Here is a 21,420-nt window from a genome sequence, read left to right as displayed (position 1 = left end):
GCACGGTGGGTTCCATTGCATTATTCTGATTGGAAGCTATTCATTAAGGTGTTGCTTACTATACTATATTGTGACATGCAGCAGGCAGAACAACTGTTGCCTATTTCTCCTGAGTCACTGGAGAGGATCCACTACAGAAATTTCTCACCATAACAATCAGAGGGGGTTAATCCTAGATTAAAATGTAAGAGCCTTGGTGGATCATACCAAGGTCCATCTCAGCCAGCATCTTTTCTAGCAATGGCCAGCAAAATGCCCACCAAGAACCTATAAGCATCACAGAAGGGAACAGCCCTACCCGTGACCAGTAGCCAGAGTTGTATCACCTCTGAACATGGACATTCCATGCAAGTATCATAGCTGTTTATGTCATCTCAGTTCCCTTGATTCGAGTTACCACAAGTCTAGCAACCCCCTGAGATGAGGATGCTTGAAAATATTTGCAGATGCAATTGCAGTCAAAATCGTCAGTAAGTATTGATCAACACGAACTCTGCAGTTGCAGACAAAATCATCAATAAGTATTGATCAACATGAACTCTGCATACAGCTACAATGAAAAAATTTTTTGTTGGGTTAAAGGAAGATTCTAACTAGGTAAAAATTTCAAAGGGCCTTTATAAACATGTAACAGGGACGCGGGTGGCGCTGTGGGTTAAACCACAGAGCCCAGGACTTGCTGATCAGAAGGTCGGCGGTTCGAATCCCTGAGATGGGGTGAGCTCCTGTTGCTTGGTCCCTGCTCCTGCCAACCTAGCAGTTCGAAAGCACATCAAAGTACAAGTAGATAAATAGGTATCGCTCCGGCAGGAAGGTAAACGGCGTTTCCGTGCGCAGCTCTGGTTTGCCAGAAGCGGCTTAGTCATGCTGGCCACATGACCCGGAAGCTGTACCCCAGCTCCCTCGGCCAATAAAGCGAGATGAGCACCGCAACCCCAGAGTTGGTCATGACTGGACCTTTACCTTTACCTAAGATACTATTGACCCCTAATACTGTCTACAATGATACTAGGGAAAGTAATCTGTCTATTATGAAAAGACAAAATATTGGATTTTTCACCCTCTATGCTTCAACTTCAGACGAAATAGGTTCTCCGCCAAGCATTGGTAGGCAAGAAAAACCAATAAATTCAAATAGCATTTTGCAGGGGCACCAATTTCTAGAACCTTATCACGTGGGGTGGCATTCAATTAAGTTTCACTGAGAGTAGCCCTACTGGGTTTAATGGACCCTAGTCATGGTCATTAGTTTAAATGGGTCTACTCTGAGTAAAACTTAACTGACTACCACACACTGCTTCTCAGTTCTCACAATATGGATGAAATTGTCCCCAAATATTGGTAGAATAAACACATGGGTGTCAGGGAGAGCAGCTGAAACACAATGCAATTCAAATCTCATGACGACAAAAATTTGGACCATGTGTCCTGCCCCTCCCTCCCATTTGATCCCAACCATTGACAAGGTTAAGAATTTGAAGCATGGAACTACTGGTAAATAAAATACAAGAGGGGCCTGGAAGGAAATATTGCAATGTGGAATATTCCTAGACAATGTCCCCAAATAGCCATTCCAACCTATTTTAACATATTGAATGCGGCCACTGAACATTCTCAGTCCTCACTGGGTGTCTTGAGGTTTTTTGGGAGCAGGGGGTTTAAATTTTTATTTCTGCAAAGCTTGGGATCCTCCCAAGTCTGCTCAAACCTCCATCTTGTGCTACTGAGCTCCAGCATTCACACTCTGACAACTGGAAATAAGAGGTAGAATCATACGAATTGTAGGGTTGGAAGGGATCCTGAGGGTCATGTAGTCCAACCCCCTGCAAAATGCAGGAATCCCAACATGCGGTCCCCCATCCAAATTGAAACCATACCGGTAACAATTCCTTCTTTCCTTCAGGGAATGTGTGTGTCTAAATAAAGTCCCGACTCAAGTTTCATGTTACATGTACTTAAGATTTATTTGCTCTATATCAGTATGACCTTATAGTACTTAAAATCCATTACAGGATTGTTTATAGTTAGTCTTAAACCCACAAAGACAATAATACTGCTGTGGAAGACCAAAGGGGAGAAAAAGCCATTTAATTTATTTACAGTTTCATTTGTAAACATTTAATCTACATATATTGTACTATGTTCTAACAGGAGTAAAGAGCTATACATTGAGACAGAAAACGATGCCCTGTATGTTTAGTTGTATTAAGCATGAGCATATTGTAGAGATAGAACACCCCCTTTCCCGTTACCACAGCAGTAAACAGCCTTCCGATAAGTGTTTGAACTTCTGAAAGAACTTTATATTAGCGACATACAATACAACTACAGCTAATGATTTAAGCCAAACCCTTTGGCTTCTTATTCCATTTCTAGAATAATTTAAAGTGCTAGAAGCAACCCGTCAATCAACACTTTCTCTCTCTCTCTCTCTCTAAAATAACAAAAACTACTTTTAAACATTAATTTACAAAGAAATATATACAATGTTCATCTAGAACAGCTGAGATTTCAGCACAAAATCATTCACTGTCACACTTAACAGCTTTTTTTTTTCAATTTTTGCTTTTGCATAAACATAGAATATAAGCTTTGAAACAAACTGTTGTTGAGCGATTATTGCCACAATGGCTTTTCGGTTCTCCTACAAAAGTGAACGAGAGCTACTGATTAACTGTATTTTAGCCTGTCTTGTTTTTTGTTTTGAGGTCACGGAACAGTAAAGTTTGCATATTACAAGTCTACTGGGTTACAATGTCTACCTAGAGTACATTACCTCATTGAATCAGAGCTGGTGCTAACTGCAGTTTACAACATAGATCCACTCAAAAGGAAAAAGAGAGAACACCACACCTATATTTTTTCTCTTTTTTTTGGACAGGAGCAATTCTTGGAGACGATGTGCTACAAAGCTACAACAGAAAAACTATAAAACAGTTTATATATCTATATATCTGACACTTTATGCTGTTTGGGGAAAAATGCATCTGTTTCATAGTCTTAGAACATATAATGCCCCTGCTATAGCTATGACTTCTCCACTGCAATACGCTCACTTTGTCCAACTGAGCATTGGTATTTTGTTTCTCTTGACCATGTAGCTCAATCGTTACCCAACATTTGTCCCAATCCTGCAGATCATGAACAGCTTGTGCAAAATACTTCAATACAATCAATAAGGGCAGCTACATTTTTACTGTTAAATACAACAGACATGAATTCTCTACGCATGAAAGGAAATGACACCGTTGAATGTGGATGAATACTTTGTCTAGTAAGTGGCACCATCTGAATGGTTAAAAAAAATTAAAAAAATGGCCCAGACTGATCACTGTCAAAAATTTCAGAATCTCCATTTCTCTCTTATTTAGACCAATAGGGGCATGTTTCACTACTGTTTGTATAAATAAATGTTTTCTCAGTGAAATAGCCCAAAAGAGTATAAGAAAGCTTTGGAGTAGTGGGGATAGGGGAGGGGGAAACCCAGGGATGACAAGCCACATGACAAGAGAGACCTACCTTCCCCTACAAAGTAAAAACTCCAAATTATGACTTATGAGAGCTACGTCCTTCAAAAATATAGCAGGCTGATTAAAAATAACCTAAATAATGTTTTATGTAAAGGTATTTAGATGGCCATGCAGAGAATTTTGAAAGGCATTGCTGCATTATATTGCTTCAAGGGCTTTTTGAGCTGCACTGATTCATTTCAGGTTTGGGACAACCTTTTGTAGTAGCAGTTTATATTTTATTCAAAGCCCCAAATTTCAATGTCTTGAATAATGAAATCTTCTTTCTTAGAAAGAGTGCGATTCCCAAATGTTTTGCAAGAATGACTTCTTCCATGGTAGAGATCGCCATCGAGCCAAAGTGCAAATTCACCCCTGGAATATGGAAAAAGAATTATTTCTCCACAGTAGGAAGCCACCCTCCTTACATAAATTAACACATACATGATTAGAACTCAAGAACAACAGGCATGTTCCATTTCCTTTCCATCCCTGAACACAATTGCAACTGCATTTGAAACCAGTGCATTTTGCTAGGAATTCTTTCCTTGCCATAAATATTTCTGCATCCCTTTTAACTGAAGGGTGAACAGAGACTAATCAGTTAGCATTAAGATTTTGACTGTTTAGTTACACCTATTTAGTTACACACACTACTGAAGTTTGGCACCTGCAGACAGAGCACAGAACAGAAATGCAACCTGGTCCCTCACTAAGTAGTTTTTGATCTAATAAAACATGAATCCAGTCTTCCTTGTATTCATCTAGCACTGAAACACCTGAGGGAAAGGTTCAGAGAATTTGGCAGAAGATGAGAGGTCCTGGGCAGGAAAAAAAAGCAAACTTGGGAGCTCGCATGAAGATGGATCAGCACATCACTATTAATCTGCAAACACCACATAGAATTTATATGTGTTCAATGTGCTTCACACACAATCTTCTGGCAATCATTAGAACAATCCTGTGAGACAGGTCAGTATTCATCTCTCCTGTGTTGCACAAGGAATGAAGATGAAGTTGAAGCAATAGTGGCTCACCTTAGGCTACATAGAAAGTTCCAAATGTTTGAAATGCACAGTTTTGAATTCACAGCTCAGTGTGCTAGCCGTTATGCTATACCTGCACTAAATCTAACATCTGGAGGGCACCAGATTGCAGAAGGCAGTGCGATAGGGAACTGGTGACCCTCCAAATGCGTTTTTTTGGGGGGGGGATTTCAACTCTCAACAGCTGCAAATGTCAGGGATGATGGGAACTGCACTCCCACAGCATCAGATTCCTGCCTTAGAGCTATTCTCTCTACATTGCTTCACCTCCCACTCTTCTCTCCATATCTCGCTGCCCTTGGACATTCTGTTCATATGAAGGGAATATTCCATTTCAACTGAAACTGTGAATGAAGGTTATACGGGAGAGAGAAGGAAATACTATAGGAAATGATAGCTCGGAAACAATATTTAATGTAAAAGAAGTCAACATGGCCATGAACAAAGGGGATTAATTCTTGGATGTGACCCAAAAAATTCTATTTGCAAACACTGGTAAGTGTGTAGATTTATCAAGAAGCAAAAGCATTAAGATGTCTAGAAGCAGATAGAAGAGGAGAAATGGTACAGTGTCTTAAGAAGACCACTTCAAAGTGAGTATATATATGAAAAAAGGCTGTAAGAGCTGCATTTATAATCAGGACTGCATAATTCCTTCAAAGTAATGTTTTATTATTCAAGTATCATAGCTACAAGGTTCAATATAGTTAACAGCACACCACTTCTGTATCTGAGGGGTTTATCTGGTGGAGGGGGAACCCACCATAAAAACCAATCCTTAGTAAGAAAATAAATAAATTCATCACTCACCCTCCGCCACCAAAAGCTAGGGCATCCATGTCGCCTTTAAGAAAGAACATATTGTCCCCAGTCCACGTGAAAGTCTAATGTTAAAAGAATGAAAAAACAACAGCCAGACACAGTGATTATGTGAAATTACTACTCCAGGGGAAAAAATGGCCGGGGGTGGGAGGGAAGTAAAGCAATGTCAATGGTTTTTGTTTCAGAGAGTGCTATGGATAATACTTTATAAGCAGGACCTGCTACAAAATGTTGCAGCATGAGCCTCCTATGCCTTCTTCCAGGATACTGATACTATTCCTGCACTGCAGGGGGTTGGACTAGATGACCCTCAGGAACCCTTCTATCTATGAGTCTATTATTCACCCTTCCCAGGTTTCTGTTTCTTGATCTTTCCTCAAAAGAGACAGGCTTTCAGATGTATTCATAGTAGACCCATAAAAATTAACAGACATAACTTGTCACATTGATTAATTTCAGTGGCTCAATTCTAAGTAAAACTTAGCTGAATGCCACACTGAAATCTGGCATTCTATGGCCACAGAGCATGTTTAAGTCCTCTACAGAAAATGAATTTCATAACTGAGAAGTCCCTGTTACATATGCTCACTGAAGCAGACCCTCTGAGCTAGATCTTAAGGTCCTTTAAGTAATAATTCCCTTCCAAGTCATTCAGGGGCTTATGGGCAATAAGGTAAAGGTAAAGGTAAAGGTACCCCTGCCCGTACGGGCCAGTCTTGACAGACTCTGGGGTTGTGCGCCCATCTCACTTAAGAGGCCAGGGGCCAGCGCTGTCCGGAGACACTTCCGGGTCACGTGGCCAGCGTGACATCGCTGCTCTGGTGAGCCAGAGTCGCACACGGAAACGCCGTTTACCTTCCCGCTGGTAAGCGGTCCCTATTTATCTACTTGCACCCGGAGGTGCTTTCGAACTGCTAGGTTGGCAGGCGCTGGGACCGAGCAGCGGGAGCGCACCCCGCCGCAGGGATTCGAACCGCCGACCTTTCGATCGGCAAGCCCTAGGCGCTGAGGCTTTAACCCACAGCGCCACCTGCGTCCCTTATGGGCAATAACTGAAGTCAATTATTAGTATAGAATATTATATGCACACTCACACCAGGTTCATCTTATTTTAAGAAGATGACACATAATCATCTTGCAGTTCAATGACATTCCTTCTTAGGGCAATTTTTTAAAGAACTGCTTTATTAGAGCAAAGTCCACAGACAAATAAAGCAAAACATTAAAATTACAATCAAAAGGAGAAGTTATAGAAAGCTGACAAGAACTTTACATATTCTCTGAAGGGGGCTTTTAAGATGAGTATCAACAAAAGCATAAAATTAACACGTTAATTATGCCGTATTGTATCAACCAACCTCTTACCTCAAAATCTGGACAAAAAGTAAAAAGAAAGGTTTCTCCAGTGCCATAAAAACCATCACTCACTTTAAAGGGTTCGGAAGCTAGTGCCCCAAAGATCTAGAAAAATAATAATTAAAATGATCTGGTGTTCATGAGGTTTCTTTCCTTAATATATCTGTAAGCAGTGCAATTAGAACTCTGATACGTTCTTTCTTCATGTCCAGATTAAATTAGATCCCTCCACTAATTTCTCTTCAGATCGAATGAATTTACTATATTTTTTGCCCTATAGGACGCAATTTTTCCCCTCCAAAAATGAAGGGGAAATGTGTGTGCGTCCTATGGGGCGAATGCAGGCTTTCGCTGAAGCCTGGAGAGCGAGAGGGGTCGGTGCGCACCGACCCCTCTCGCTCTCCAAGCTTCGTGTAGCTCTCCCGCGCTGGGCTCCCGCAGCTTGCAGAGAGTTGCCTGCATGCTGAAGCCTGCGCGCGCTGAGTTCAGCGCGCCCAGGCTTGGTGCAGCTCTTCGCAAGGCGCGGGAGCCCACCGGGGGGGGGGGATAATTCCCCCCCCCCTTTATTTCCCCCCAAAAAAACTAGGTGCGCCTTATGGGGCGGTGCGTCCTATAGGGCGAAAAATACGGTACTTCTCCTTACTTACAATGCTGAGCTAATATTATTTATCTTCAGGAAGGTATTTAATGTAACTATTTTTCCAAGGCAATTCCGGATGGCAGCTTGCTTAGGAACTAGAGAATCAACTCAGGAAACACAAAAAGAGGTACTTATTGGTGCAAAAAATAATATAAAATAAAAATAATAGCAGTGACTGGCTGCCATTGTTAATGTCTATGATGATTAGCCAATTTGGGACTGCAGTTATCAGAGTAGGATCACTGCAACTAATTTAGCTAGCTTTCAGCAGGCATGCTGATTCAGTGTGCCCCTTATACAAGCGAATCAGCTTCCTGAAAACACAATAGAACAATCTTGAGCCTTGTCCTGCTCAACTGAGCTCCACCCTTCCTCCTCCACCTCACTACCTCTGCTTTCCTATTCTGCTAGAGTACAAGACTTGCTGCTGTTTTATTGGCTCAGAGCAAGAAATGTGCAGCTGCCAAAACACAGCACCATAAAATGCAACTCTGGGGTGCTATCTATCTCCTGTGGCCCTGTATAACTCTTCTCAGGAGAATGAAGGAAAGCAGAAGCAGTAATCATAGCACACCTTTGTGTTTTTCCAGATGGACTGAAATTAGAGGTGGAGTAGCGCTTTTAGAGCCCAACATTCACCTTGTGCTTGAGAAGAGCATTATGAACCACAGAGATCTGTATTTCCAAATCAGGAAAAAATAAAACCTAGTGACATTAGTAAAGTTAGTTCTGATGTTTTGCTGCAAATAGCCAAGCCATGTGCTATGGCAAATTAAAAAGCCACTACAGTGGTACATCGAGTTAAGTACTTAATTCGTTCCGGAGGTTCATTCTTAACCTGAAACTGTTCTTAACCTGAAACACCCACTGCCGCCAGAGCACGATTTCTGTTCTCATCCTGAAGCAAAGTTCTTAACCCGAGGTACTATTTCTGGATTAGTGGAGTCTGTAACCTGAAGCGTATGTAACCTGAGGTACCACTGTATATAGATACAATATGCACTCAGGTCTTAAGGTTTGGGGCTCTATGCGGTTGTAATAAAAGTGTCTTCTATTTTAGCACCCTAAATTTGTTTTAAAAAATTGTGGCAGATGAAACTCTATGAAACTTGACACCTAAGTACTTTCATAGACAAAATACTACTTCCAACAGCACAATAAATTTGCAAGCCTTTAAAGGGCCACAGGATCACAATAACAAAAAAACCTTGCTATATGTCATATTCCTCCTATCTAGAGTAGTCACATGTAAGCCAGCCTCTGCCTGTTGAGACCTCTGAAGTTTCTCCAGAGACAGGAAAAAGAAGATAGAAAGGATTGCAGAAACACACGCAAGTAACAGCTTCTGGCTACTTTTCTCCAGCCCCCTGCTCCATTAAAGTTAAGCAGAGAAACAATACTCAGCACTGGCTCATTGCTCCTCTCCTGTGAATAGTGTAAAATGTAGCTATGCTATACGATGGCTAATTTAAGAGGTTTTAAACTTTGGGGTTTGTTTGATTGGGGAGAGAGGGGAAGAATAGTGTTCATTGTTTCCTTACCTGTCCATCACTGTCTTTGATTACCATTAGTACTGGTGTGTCCAGCCCCATCATGGTTCTGTACAGGGTCTTCAAGCTCATGCCATGCTTTGCAGTACTGTAGACAAGGGTCCATGGATACCCGATAGTTCGTGGTGGAAGATGTTTTGTGAGCTAATAAAAAACACAGATGCAAATAATGCATGCATACTGAATATACTGGATTAATTATTTTTAAAAAAATAATAATAAAAAAATCTTTAGGATGAGACAATTCAGACACATATAACGTATCTTCCTTCTGCTAGACTTCTGTAGTTCATTACTCCAAGTCCAACACTTAAAACTGCTTTACACAAAATAGTTTAATTTCAAACCAACAACAACAAATGGGACAAGCTGTATTTTTAAAGTTAATTGCTTGAGCTAAAGTCACAGGGATTTACTTCCAACTAAAAGCATTTAGGATTGGGCTGTTAGGCACAATGGACAATCTGTCTTGCCCACATCAGAAACAATTCAGGGGATCTAAATTGTTTTGCTGAATGTCCAGCAGATGTTTTGTAAACTAATACAGGTCTCAAACAGGATACGGTAAAGATCAGAACTTCACCTTTCATTTTCTATTACTTGCTGAACCATCTAGACATACTGTAATTTGTGGGACACATTCCCATGGCACCCAGTTACTGATAAGTCATGGTCAAAACAAAATAAAAAAATTCCTTCCAGTAGCACCTTAAAGACCAACTAAGTTAGTTCTTGGTATGAGCTTTCGTGTGCATGCCAATCACCCAATCCCACCACCCTTCTGAGTAATACCCCTCCCCACCTTCTCACTATATAGAAGGGTCTGGTGACTTCTGTTTCAGTGTATCTGAAGAAGTGTGCATGCACACGAAAGCTCATACCAAGAACTAACTTAGTTGGTCTTTAAGGTGCTACTGGAAGGAATTTTTTTATTTTGTTTTGACTATGGCAGACCAACACGGCTACCTATCTGTAACTGATAAGTCATGGTCAGTCACGATCACCTCATGTTTTCACAGTGACCAAACAGATGCCCATGGAAAGCACAAAAGCTGGACAGGAGGCCAACAACACCTGTGCTCTCCACCACCTCTGATGCTGGAGGTAAGATATAGCCATAATAAATATTACCCTCCCCTCATCCTCAGTTAAGGAACATCTTATCCTGGATTAACAACCAGATACAGTACATATAATTTCTAGTCCACCATAAGTGGATTATTCATATAATTATTATACAGAGAGGAGGAGCACAAATATGAATTATAGACTAGAACTAACTTAACTAGTTTTGAACCTTACCAGAAGTATTTTGGAGCCAGGATGTATTACTTCAATAAACCAATCACATGAACAATTTCTTCCTTTTATGCTTAATTGATTTTTGGTAACTTGTTTATACCAGCATCTTCAGGAGGAGGAGTGCAATATTTACTTCAACACTTCAACTTTTTACAGCAATGTTGAATAAAATGTCATAGCTATCATTTTGAGGACCGGCATACCTTTCTTATTTCATACCTTTTCAATTTGCTCCGGTTGTAACAATTCACTGGGGTCATTAAGATTTGGCCGAAATGCCTCAGGCTCCAGGGTCGCCTTTATCGTTCCCTGTGTTGAAGGTGTATCTTCCCTTGTGGTGATCTGCAAAGATGAAGGAAAAATTAAATAAGCATTCAAAATACCATGCAACATATCTGAAAATCTGAAAACACTTGTTAAAGCTTTCAAGACCTATACAACTATACTCTTCCCTATTGTAAGATAGCCACAACATGCTCCAGTATACAGTACATTGAATGACATATTAAAATAGCTTCTGGCTTTTTCCCTCATCACATATCTTCTGTAATATTTGAAATAAAAGTTTTTAACTGCTTGCAGAATATTTTCAACTGGCATGGCACAGGGCCAAATGTGACAGAAGGTAGCAAATTATTGTCTGCACCAGTCCCATCATTCAAAGAAAGGAAGGAAGGAAGGAAGGAAGGAAGGAAGGAAGGAAGGAAGGTGAAGGCCCATGCTAGCCCAATTGGGAGAAAACCACACTGGGAGGAGACTATTTTGCTGTTTAAATTGGACCTCCCCAATCTTTCTGTGATTTAAGATAACCCAACACAAAAATAATCAACCATCAAGTTTAGCCAGGCTCTTAAAGGGGGGGGGGGAGATCTAATAATATTTTTCTAGTTAATACTATATTAATTTGTGTTTACATTTAAAGGATGCATAGAAACTGACCCCCAAACAGGAGCCACAGTACACTTCACCATCCACCCCAAGTAACAAGCAGCTTCTTCCCACTGATGAAATGCAAATGACAAATGTACTCATCAGTGATTCAAATGCTGATAAATACACCTGTATTTCTCCCTGCAATGCCTTGACTGGGCCACCTGCCCCCCCCCCCTTTAAGCACAGCATGTTTGCCACTTTAAGACAACTATTTTTAAAAGCCGAAAAACATCTTAGGGAGGAGTATCAGTCAGTAAGTGTTGTGCATAGCCAACTTCTGTTGCAAATAAGCAAAATTGTTGTGTGTGTGTCCCAAGCTTGATTTCTGAATATTGTACATCAGAACAAAATATGTTGAGTGCATTCCAGTGCTCAGATTAAGTACATAAATACACACCAAAAAGCTTCCATTCTAATTTTGGTGAATTTAGTAAAAAAAGGAGTTTATTCTCTCTTTTGGAAATGTCACCTTACTGATTGGCACAGTGTACTTACTTAGGGCAGAATTACACATTCCTGTGGCAGATCCCAAAACAAGAAAATGGGCATCTACCAAACAGCTTTAAAACCGCAGGGTGGGAAAAGATTCATGCAAAGCATGGGCTACAGGGATAGTGATGCAGCTGCAATTTGGGGGGTCGTTTAATATGCCCAGTCGCCTAATACGCTGGGCAGCTCTGCGCCAGGAGAAAGCCACCCAGCATGGAGCTGAGCCTGCCGGTTCGCTGCTGCTGCTTCCAAAGCAGCAACGGGGGCGGGCTCAGCTCCGCACTGGGAGAAAGCCGTCCAGTGTGGAGCTGAGCCTGCCCACTGCTGCTTCCTAAGCATGGAGCCCGCCTACCTTATACCTGGCGTATAAGGTGACCCCCGACTTTTTAACCTCTTTTACGGGGTTAAAAAGTCGCCTTATACCCCGGAATCTACGGTAAGCAAGAAACATCAGCTCGCTTTGTAGTACAGCTCAAGATTTCTTTAAATAGACTTTCTCCACCTTCCTGGACACATTCCTGTTGCCATTTACATATGATCATATAAGTTGCTATAACTGTTTTCTGAAGCCAACTCCTAGGGGCTGTGGGAGCTTCGGTCCCCGCAATAAAATATTTGAGGGGGCTGGGCATTGCTATTCAAATGGTGTGCGTGCACAGTGTCATGTGATCGACTATGTGGGGAGGGGCTTACCTGGGCCCCCGCAATATTTCATTTAAGTTGGCATCCCTGCAGAACCATTATGTATGTATGTATGTGGGGTGTGTGTGTGTGTGTGTAAAACACAATTATTTTCTGAAACACATCTATCTTTCGAAACTCCATTTATGGGTGGGAATGCCCTCTGGCATCCAAATTTTGGACCGAGATTTTAAAGATTTATTATTAGTAGTAATTATTATTAAATGTCCTATCCATGTTTTCCCACAATGCCCTTTTGAACTTGTGGGATGACCTAAGGAATTACGTGGCAGCTGGCTGCAGTGAGAACTTCTGTGGCTCAGAAATGAAAGACACTATAGGACTTTAAAATCTCTCCTTGTGGTACAACAATATTTCAGAGAAAATAACTCACAAACATGTTTCAAAGGATAAGGAAAACCAAGAACATTCCTATGCAGTTTGGTGGGATTTCATTTCTTTCATGTCAAATCTTCGCCACCAAATTGCCAAGTTTGGTGATCATGATGTGTCTTGCTCCTTTTATTTATTTTTTTCCATTACCTGCTCTCTGTTTGTTTGTTTGTAAAATAAATCTGTACTGCTCCTATGTTTTGTAACTTTGTTTGGGTTTTCTTTTTTGTCTCTACTTTTGATTTTACATTAAAAAAAACTTTGTTAGAAACCCTCCCTAAACAAACCTTCTCAATTCAAGGAAAAGGAACAAAGACATCAGAGATATTCTTTAACACATAAGCAACCCAAGCATACTGAGCTATGCAGTTTACTGAGTGCATGGCTCTTTTATCTCCTTCCTGGTCTTTTATTATTATTCTTGCAATCTTTGTATAGCAGAATCTGCAGATGTTGACATGTAAAATAAAAAAATGGTTGGGCTTAACATGTTATCCAAACTCAGGTTAAGCTCTCTCCTCGCTGACCATGAGTTGTACCCCTCCTGGCTAACCATAAGGTTTGTTCTTGGCTATAGTTTGTGGTTAACGAGTTGAGCAAAAATGTTAAATACCCATTCCATGTAAAAGTTTTCCCACTTCTTCTAAGAAAGAAGTATTATCACACAAAACAAAAACGAATCCAAACATACACATTAGTTACAAACTAGAGAAAGTTATAGTATAGTTGCAAGATGTGGTGCATTTGTCTCAAAAATGTTAACCAGTGATGCTGCTGGCAAAATGTTTCATTACAATTGAGAGAGAATTTGCAGTCCTGAAGCCCATCCTATCCCTTGACTGTGTTTAAGGAGTACTCCTGTGCCACAATTTCTCTTTGGAGAAGGAAACAATAAAGTTTATCAAGCATTATTTTAGCTCTCCTTCCTACTGTATAGTGGCAGGTGCTATTTATATAGGTAAAGGTAAAAGTAAAGGTACCCCTGCCCGTACGGGCCAGTCTTGACAGACTCTAGGGTTGTACGCTCATCTCACTCTAGAGGCCGGGAGCCAGCGCTGTCCGCAGACACCTCCGGGTCACGTGGCCAGCGTGACGAAGCTGCTCTGGCGAACCGGCACCAGAGCAGCACACGGAACGCCGTTTACTATTTATATATTTCCAGTTATTGTACAAATAGCTATTGTACAAAAACCAAGTTTATCTACTGATCGTATTCTGAAATATGAATACAAATATCTGAAAAGTGCAAGCAATTCAGCATCCAAAGTTAGCAAATAATTCATATGCAAACAGGTATTTTGCTGAACTGCCCAAGTGACATTTTTACCCATAGGAATATAATAAAATGTTGGTTCCCCCATCTATTCTTTCCCCATACTAAATTATATCTACAATTATAAGAGGCTATCTTTTGGAACATTGAACCTATTAAAGACATTATCCCAAAGCAGAAAAAGTATCCTTCACTCACATTATCGGGACTCTTAGCTCATTGCTAGATAGCATAAAATAGGTCAATAAGGCACCACTTGAAAAATTAGCTTTTCTGGTAAGCAGAATTAGGAAAGCAATGAAAGCATTTTCTTCCACATTTAGCCAATTGTAAATATGAGCCAGAAAAACAAAGATTTTAAAAAACCCTTTCAGTTCAGTCCATATCTCAGTTAAGTTGAAACATATTTGGATTTATACTGATTTACTCAGACTGAAGTGAATGGCATTATAGAGGCTTAAAATCCAAATGCTTAGCCAAGCTCTGGATCAGAGCTTTTATTATTCATTTGATAATATTCAATACGGTTTATTTCTTCAAGCTTTAGAAAATGCTCGTGCAGTTTTAAAGATATGCTTTCAGTAACAATGTACACAACTATCTTCATGTGTACATATGCCAAAGCGGAAAGAAGTGTATCTGCTGAGAATGCAAAAGTGATGGCAAGAAGCTTAGAAAGGGTTGGCGTTACCCAAGAAGCTTAAAGCAGTGGAGTAAAGGGGAATAAAATTGTACATCCAGTTTGTTCTTTTGACTCAAGACAATGGGTACCATTTGGCCAGTGCAAAGTATGAGAAAAACTAGCCTCTTAAGTGTTGAGCCATACATAGGGCACTTCTTTTAAGCTTTCTGACTTGTGGCCAATGATATAGATGATCCTTCACAAACATTTAAAGGAGGTTTAACTAATATTGCAGTTGGGAATTGGGGCTAAAGCAAGCTCTTTGCATTCTCTTTTGAAATGCTCTTAATTCAATGCAAACTTCCATCCCAAGCTGTGAAGTAAGTCCTCAGCAGTCTAGAAAAGATGTGCAGCAATGAGAGCAAAACTTCAAAAAATAAATAGACAATTCCCTTGGGTATAAAATAATTAGAGCTGAGCCAAAACAGTCTTTTTGGTTCTATTTTCACTTCTGTTATTGCCTCCATTTTATGGCATGGTTTCACCTACTAGCCCCAAATTTCACTCCCTTTTTTTTGTCCAGGTCCTGAATTCTAAAACAGAAAGGGGCTGATTTTTAAGATTCAATGGTACAGTGCAGCCAACCCCTTCGGCCACAGTGAACCTTAGAAAGCTATCCCAACCCAGAGCTAAAGTTTACACAGAGTTCCTTTATTGCGATCCTGCCAACCTTGTCTACAGCCACAGAGGATGGAGAAAAACATACCAAGAGCATAAAAAGGAATCCTGCATGAGGTTTGGCTTAGGGGAGCCGGGAACTGGTTGAACAGTCTTCAGTAACCACACATCTTCTGCTCAGAAGAGTAGCGAGATTCTCAAGCTGCGTTCCATGTGCTTGCTCAGGGTCTATGTAGTTCCCATGAGCATTAAAAGCAAACTTGCCTTGGGGAGCTTTCCTTTGGCTTTATCTGATCTGTAACTAGCATCCAGGATTTGGACAAAACGTGAAAAAGCACTTTATTTTAATAGATTTTGCATGCAAAATTTGCATGCATTACAATTTTGACATGAACACTGAAAGTTGCAAAAGTTTGGCTAAGCTCTAGAAGTGAACCACTTGCCACAAATGTCATAGCATTCAGCCATACCACTACATAGGGAGACAAATTCATGAGGAATGAATTTTCTGCTGGGTTCTTGCAGTGTTGCAACCAAGACAAACACAATGAATATGAGACTAGTCTGATCAAGGACACTACAGAGAAAGAAGTTCTAGCCTCTGGGTGAGGGCTGGTTAACTACTTAAGAGAGCACCTTGAGACGTCTGCAGAGTGTGCGCAGTTCTTCACTATTTAAAGCATCGATCCTGCGGTGATACTCAGCCACTGACACTACCTGAATATGGAGACAGGAAGACAATAATTCCACTCATAGTTAAAGAAAAATAAAGAGCAAGAAAATAAATGACAAGATTATGGAGACATTGGGCAAGGTAAAAAAAAAAGGACAAGCAACATACAAAACAAAACATAAATGAAATAAAATGTAATTAGACGTTTATCATTGTAGTGATGTGATGCTCGGACACATTTCAAATTTAGAATGAACACATATAACAACAGACGTTCCCAACAAAATAATACCAGAAATCTGATATATTTTCATCGGAGAAGCACATCTTATAAAATAGTATGTAGGCATACACATCACTAAATAGTTTCCTTTCTTAAATATTGCCTGTCCTTTTTAGCTGGGCAACAATGCTGACTGATGAAAAACAAGTATATCCTATAACAGCTTAGATGTTAGGTGACCACATGCAGTGCCATCAATAGTTTTGCATTCTTCTTAGAACACTAGTATATCAGATTACTTATAAGTAATAAAACTGCCTAATGTTAATTGTGAAAATGCATGCAGAGATACGGTTTACAAAACTATTTGTGTCTGTAGAAGAGTAAGCAATTATGTAACTATAAAAAAGAATATATAGAAAAAAAATTTTTTGAAAGAACCAAAGTGATGGAATCGAGCCAGAACTCTCAGTAAGCTTAACTTTTTCTTCTTCATTATAACACAGCAGCTGTAGATCTTAAAGCAACTAACTGCAGTGTCAATCCCACTGCACAATAGTATCAGGGAGGCTGGTTGGCTCCACCCAACTTTAAGGATGTTTCTGGAATCTCACACCAAGGGTTGGATTATGGGAATTCATGTGGATTATAGGTGCAGTACATTAGCAACTACTAATATACTAGAAACAGTCTTCTTTAAAAATACTGTTTGTTTTCATGAAAGAAAGAAAACTAATCTAATTTCTGTATTTTCTGTTTACCAAAGAAGCCATTAATGCTATTAATATCGCCCCAAATTGGGCTGCATCCAACAAAGTCATTCTGTTAACAAAGGAACTTCCAGTTGCACAATGGAACTTCCCCTCCCTGCAGACCTCCTCCAAATTTGTTCTCAAGTTTTCCCCAGCCCCCTGGAGCAGATTAGTGGGGGTGTGGGAGTCTGGTGCACAGACACAAGTCCTAGCACTAAAGGAGCTACTTTGTTGGATACAACAATCTCAGGACTAGGCTGAAAGACATGCCCCTGTACTTATCATGCCCTCAGGACTCTCACAAGGCCATCCACATGCCTCACTGGCCCTGCTCCATGCCCTCCCCCCAGAGAATTTCGCCTGATTGGAATGTATCTGTGAACTATGATAATACCTTGAGAGGGTGCATATTTGTAAGCCTCTGGCTTGGGTGTGGCTGGAATGCAGCCTATTGTATACAGCAGCAGTGTCCAACCGGCCGACAGGTAGATTACCTGGGTGATCCTGGTCAATCACAGGCAAGTAATGTTCCTGCCTCCCTGGTCAATCCCCCCCCCCCCAAATGCACGCTCCTCCTCCCTCCAATGACAATGGATAGATCACTGCCAGTTATTTTATACTGGGAGTAGATCACAGTCTCTTGGGAGTTGGATGTGCCTGGTATACAGGTAAGAGTCACATCTTTTGCTCTGCCTACTTATGCCTCTGGACCTTCCAACCACTGGCATGCAAGCACTAGCATGAACAACTGTCCTACAAGGAAAGGTAACAACATTTGGGGCTTTGGAGGTTTGTGTGGCACACACACAGCAGAAATATAAAATAATGCATCTTGTAGAGAAAGAAAGTGAGGAGGCATTTCTCTCTCACCTATAATGAAGCTAAACAGTGGGAGAAGCAGGACAAAGTGAAATATTTTATCACAGAGTACATAGTTGAATGGTAAAATTTGATACTAGGAGATGTGGCGATGGGCACCAATTTAGGAGCTTTAAAATAGAATTACAGAGATTCATTTACAAAATTTATATACTGCACAATATAATAATCTCTAAGCATTTACATAGAATAAAATAAAACTTTTAAAAAGCTAAATAAAAACAGAACAAAATTTGAAGAATTTACAGAAGGTAAGGCTTTCAACAGCTGCTAGTGATCATAGGTATTTGCTACCTGCAAGGATCAGAGGCAGCAACGTGATTCTGAATGCCTGCATCTGGGTAACCACAGAAAAGGTCTATTGCCTATTTCCTGCTTGCAAGCTTACCACGGGATTACGTTATAGGTCTTTATATATGCTTAAATCATAAAACAGTGTTAATAACACAAGCATGGGTAACCTAATTAACACCTGTTCCTCATGATACACTGGAATGGTTTTAGCAGGGAGCTACAGGTGAGACCACATGGTATTCTGTCAGTTTCTCTACAAACATCTTAGACAGTGATTAAACGCTCTCACAAACCCGAAACAGTATGGTGTCAGCAATATTCTGCTGACACACAGCTCTACTTATCCTTTACATCTGTAGGTGTGGCAGTGGATATGCTGAACCACTGTAAAGCCTCGTTAATGGACTACATGAGAACCAACAAACTGAAGCTCAAGCCAGGTAAGGCTGAGGCATTGTCTGTGGGTGGTTCCCTAGACTGGATGGATGGGAGGCTGCCTGCCCCTACATGGGCTACACCCCTTTCTGAGGGAGCTGGTACACAGCTTGGGGTTACTTAGGGATTCTTTGCTGTCGTTTGAGGTTCAGGTGGCCTCAGTGGTGCAGTGCCCTCCATCAGCTTGGGCTGGTGGCCCAGCTGCACCCCAATCTGGACAGGGATAGCCTCCCTTCTGTTCTCTATGCTCTGGTAACCTCTAGGTTAGATTACTGCAATGTGTTATTTGTAAGACTGCCTCTGAAGATGGTTCGGAAACTTCCGCTGGTGCAGAATTTGGCGACCAGGTTGCTTATCTGTGCAATGCTCTCCCCAAGGAGGCTTGCCTGGAGCCTTCATTACATATATTTAGGTGCCAGGAAAAAGTTTCTCTATAACGTTCTATGCCCTTTTAAATGTGTTTGTGGGAAGGGGAGATATTCTTCTGTTTTTGTTTTATTTTGTATTTTGTGCTCTTATTTTCATTTTTATGTTTCGAACTACCCTATGATCTTTGGATGAAGGGCGGTATACAAATTTAATAAATGAAATAAATAAATAAGGAACTTCAATTCTATTAGCTGTGGCCTGAATCAAGATAGTGGCTGTCTGCATTTGTACCCCCGTACAACCCACCCATGCCAGGATGTCTTATGGTATTGCTTTTGGAAAGGTCAATGTAGTGACCTTTAAAAAACATACATTTTTAAAAAAACTTTCACACAACTGTCTGCCTGCACTTTTTGAATTTAGATTTTCTCTCCATCCTTATCCCTCTTCCACAAACATGTGTGTGCATAGCTGCCAACTTAGGATAACACTCAATATACCTGACTCTAACCCTTCTATCAAGGGTTGCCAAGCTTTATTTGACAGTGGGAACACGGGCAATTTTGAGAAGATGCTGTGGGTTCCAGTCACAAAATGGCTGAGCCATGGGCCATAGCATAATGCAAAATGCTGCCACAGAAAGCGACATAATCCCAAATAAATACAGCATGCCTCCCTTCAGTAACAAGACATATATGTGGGTGCCACTGTGCTAGCTCACAATGATTAAGCTCTTTGCACTTCTCCTCTGCTAGGAATAGAAGGGAGGATGGGTGCTCAGTCCTTGCATTCAATGAAATCTGGAGACACTTGAGGAAGTGATTTCAATGTAGGAGAAACCAAGTCAGTGCAAACATGAACTGAGTGGTAAAGGCAACTAGTCTCTTGTGCACTGTGAGGTACTGGCACACATACACACAAGCCTGCAGGTGTAGATATGTGAAGTTCCAGAAAAATAGGAAAAATTCCAAAGGAAGAAGTTAGCTCCCTTGCTTTGGAGGAGGGAATAGGGGGCACAGAAAAAAATCTAGTTCTCCTCCCTCCAGATTTCTCCAGGGTACTTCACCTTCTTCACATATTTGCACAGGTACCATGTTTTCAAAAGCTCACACACAGCTAACCTTTGAGGGAAATGGTTACAATGGCAGGTGAAGTCTGGATCCCCAAACTGAAATTAAGAGCATACCAAATTTCATTTTAATCCATGTTAGAAATGGTCACATGTAAGGGCAAAAGAAGAAGAGTTTGAAGAAGAGTTTGGATTTGATATCCCGCCTTTCACTCCCTTTAAGGAGTCTCAAAGCGGCTAACATTCTCCTTTCCCTTCCTCCCCCACAACAAACACTCTGTGAGGTGAGTGGGGCTGAGAGACTTCAAAGAAGTGTGACTGGCCCAAGGTCACCCAGCAGCTGCATGTGGAGGAGCGGAGACGCGAACCCGGTTCCCCAGATTACGAGACTACTGCTCTTAACCAAAGCTCATGCAATCATCTATGCAATCAGGGTGCACATTTTACAGATTTGTTCAAGTAGGTAAGGTAAAGGTATATGACCCCTGGATGGTTGAGTCCAGTCAAACGCGACTATGGGGTGCGGCACTCATCTCGTTTTTTAGGCTAGGCTGAGTGAGCCAGCGTTTGTCCACAGACATGTGGCCAGCATGACTAAACCGCTTCTGACACAACGGAACACCATGACGGAAGCCAGAACACACGAAAACGCCATTTACCTTCCCGCCACAGCGGTACCTATTTATCTACTTGCACTGGTCTGCTTTCGAACTGCTAGGGTGGCAGAAGCTGGAACAGAGCAATGGGAGCTCACCCCGTCATGCGGATTCAAACTGCCAACCTTCTGATCAGCAAGCCCAAGAGGCTCAGTGGCTTAGACCACAGCACCACCGGTGTTCAAGTACCAGGAGTTAAATGAGGATGTACTCAACCAGTGAAAACAATTAGAGTTAACTAAGAATACAGAAAGAAGGACAGTGATTCGAAATAGCTAATACGGTACACATTTTAAAATCAACACCCCTAAAATGCTGTTTCAAGTAACTTCAGAATTAAATAAAATAATTTTTGATTAAAGGAGGGTAACTTTCAGACGGCCTACAGAAAAAACTCTGTCCTTGTGCTGCACTGCAATAATCTCAAATGACACCACACAAATACATTCAGAATTGAATACAATAATTTAGTTTTTTTACCACCATCCCGTGCAAATCCAGAGAAACATCTCAGCTATGTAAAGGATTCCAGGCAGCATTCTTATACCCACCCTAGTACTTTCTCTTTATTGTGCTAGCTCACATATTTAGTGCTTTGAGGACGCTACTCACATTTTACAAACTCTGGGTTTTAGAGCATTGTGAAAGTGAGACGACAGGCCTCAACTTGATGTAAGACTTAAAGGAGCTTTACCTTTAATTATGTGTCAAAATGTTTGGTAATGGAGACATCTTATCTCAGAAAGAGATGTACAAGCAAGAAAAAAAGTCAAAGT

The 21,420-nt window shown here is 40.9% G+C and overlaps 1 protein-coding gene across 9 annotated transcripts in view; it reads right to left on the bottom strand.

Moving 5' to 3' along the window:
• Positions 1-1,938: 1,938 nt before the first annotated feature.
• Positions 1,939-21,420, bottom strand: part of OXR1 (oxidation resistance 1) — a 248,874-nt gene continuing 229,392 nt past the window's right edge. For 6 of the 9 annotated variants that reach the window (XM_079984229.1, XM_079984228.1, XM_079984230.1 and 3 more), the window contains 6 exons: positions 15,931-16,011; positions 10,445-10,567; positions 8,915-9,067; positions 6,743-6,838; positions 5,366-5,439; positions 1,939-3,884 (listed from right to left, as the gene is read on the bottom strand). In XM_079984229.1, the coding sequence (XP_079840355.1) occupies positions 3,749-3,884; positions 5,366-5,439; positions 6,743-6,838; positions 8,915-9,067; positions 10,445-10,567; positions 15,931-16,011 (663 nt within the window). In that variant the 3' untranslated portion in view covers positions 1,939-3,748. The remainder of the gene's footprint in view (positions 3,885-5,365; positions 5,440-6,742; positions 6,839-8,914; positions 9,068-10,444; positions 10,568-15,930; positions 16,012-21,420) is intronic. The other 3 variants (XM_079984231.1, XM_079984236.1, XM_079984235.1) reach the window with 1 other exon arrangement.

Source organism: Podarcis cretensis, assembly GCF_951804945.1.
Source record: "Podarcis cretensis genome assembly, chromosome: 7".
Classification (NCBI taxonomy): Eukaryota; Metazoa; Chordata; class Lepidosauria; order Squamata; family Lacertidae; genus Podarcis; species Podarcis cretensis.
This window is presented reverse-complemented; position numbering and strand designations above follow the sequence as displayed.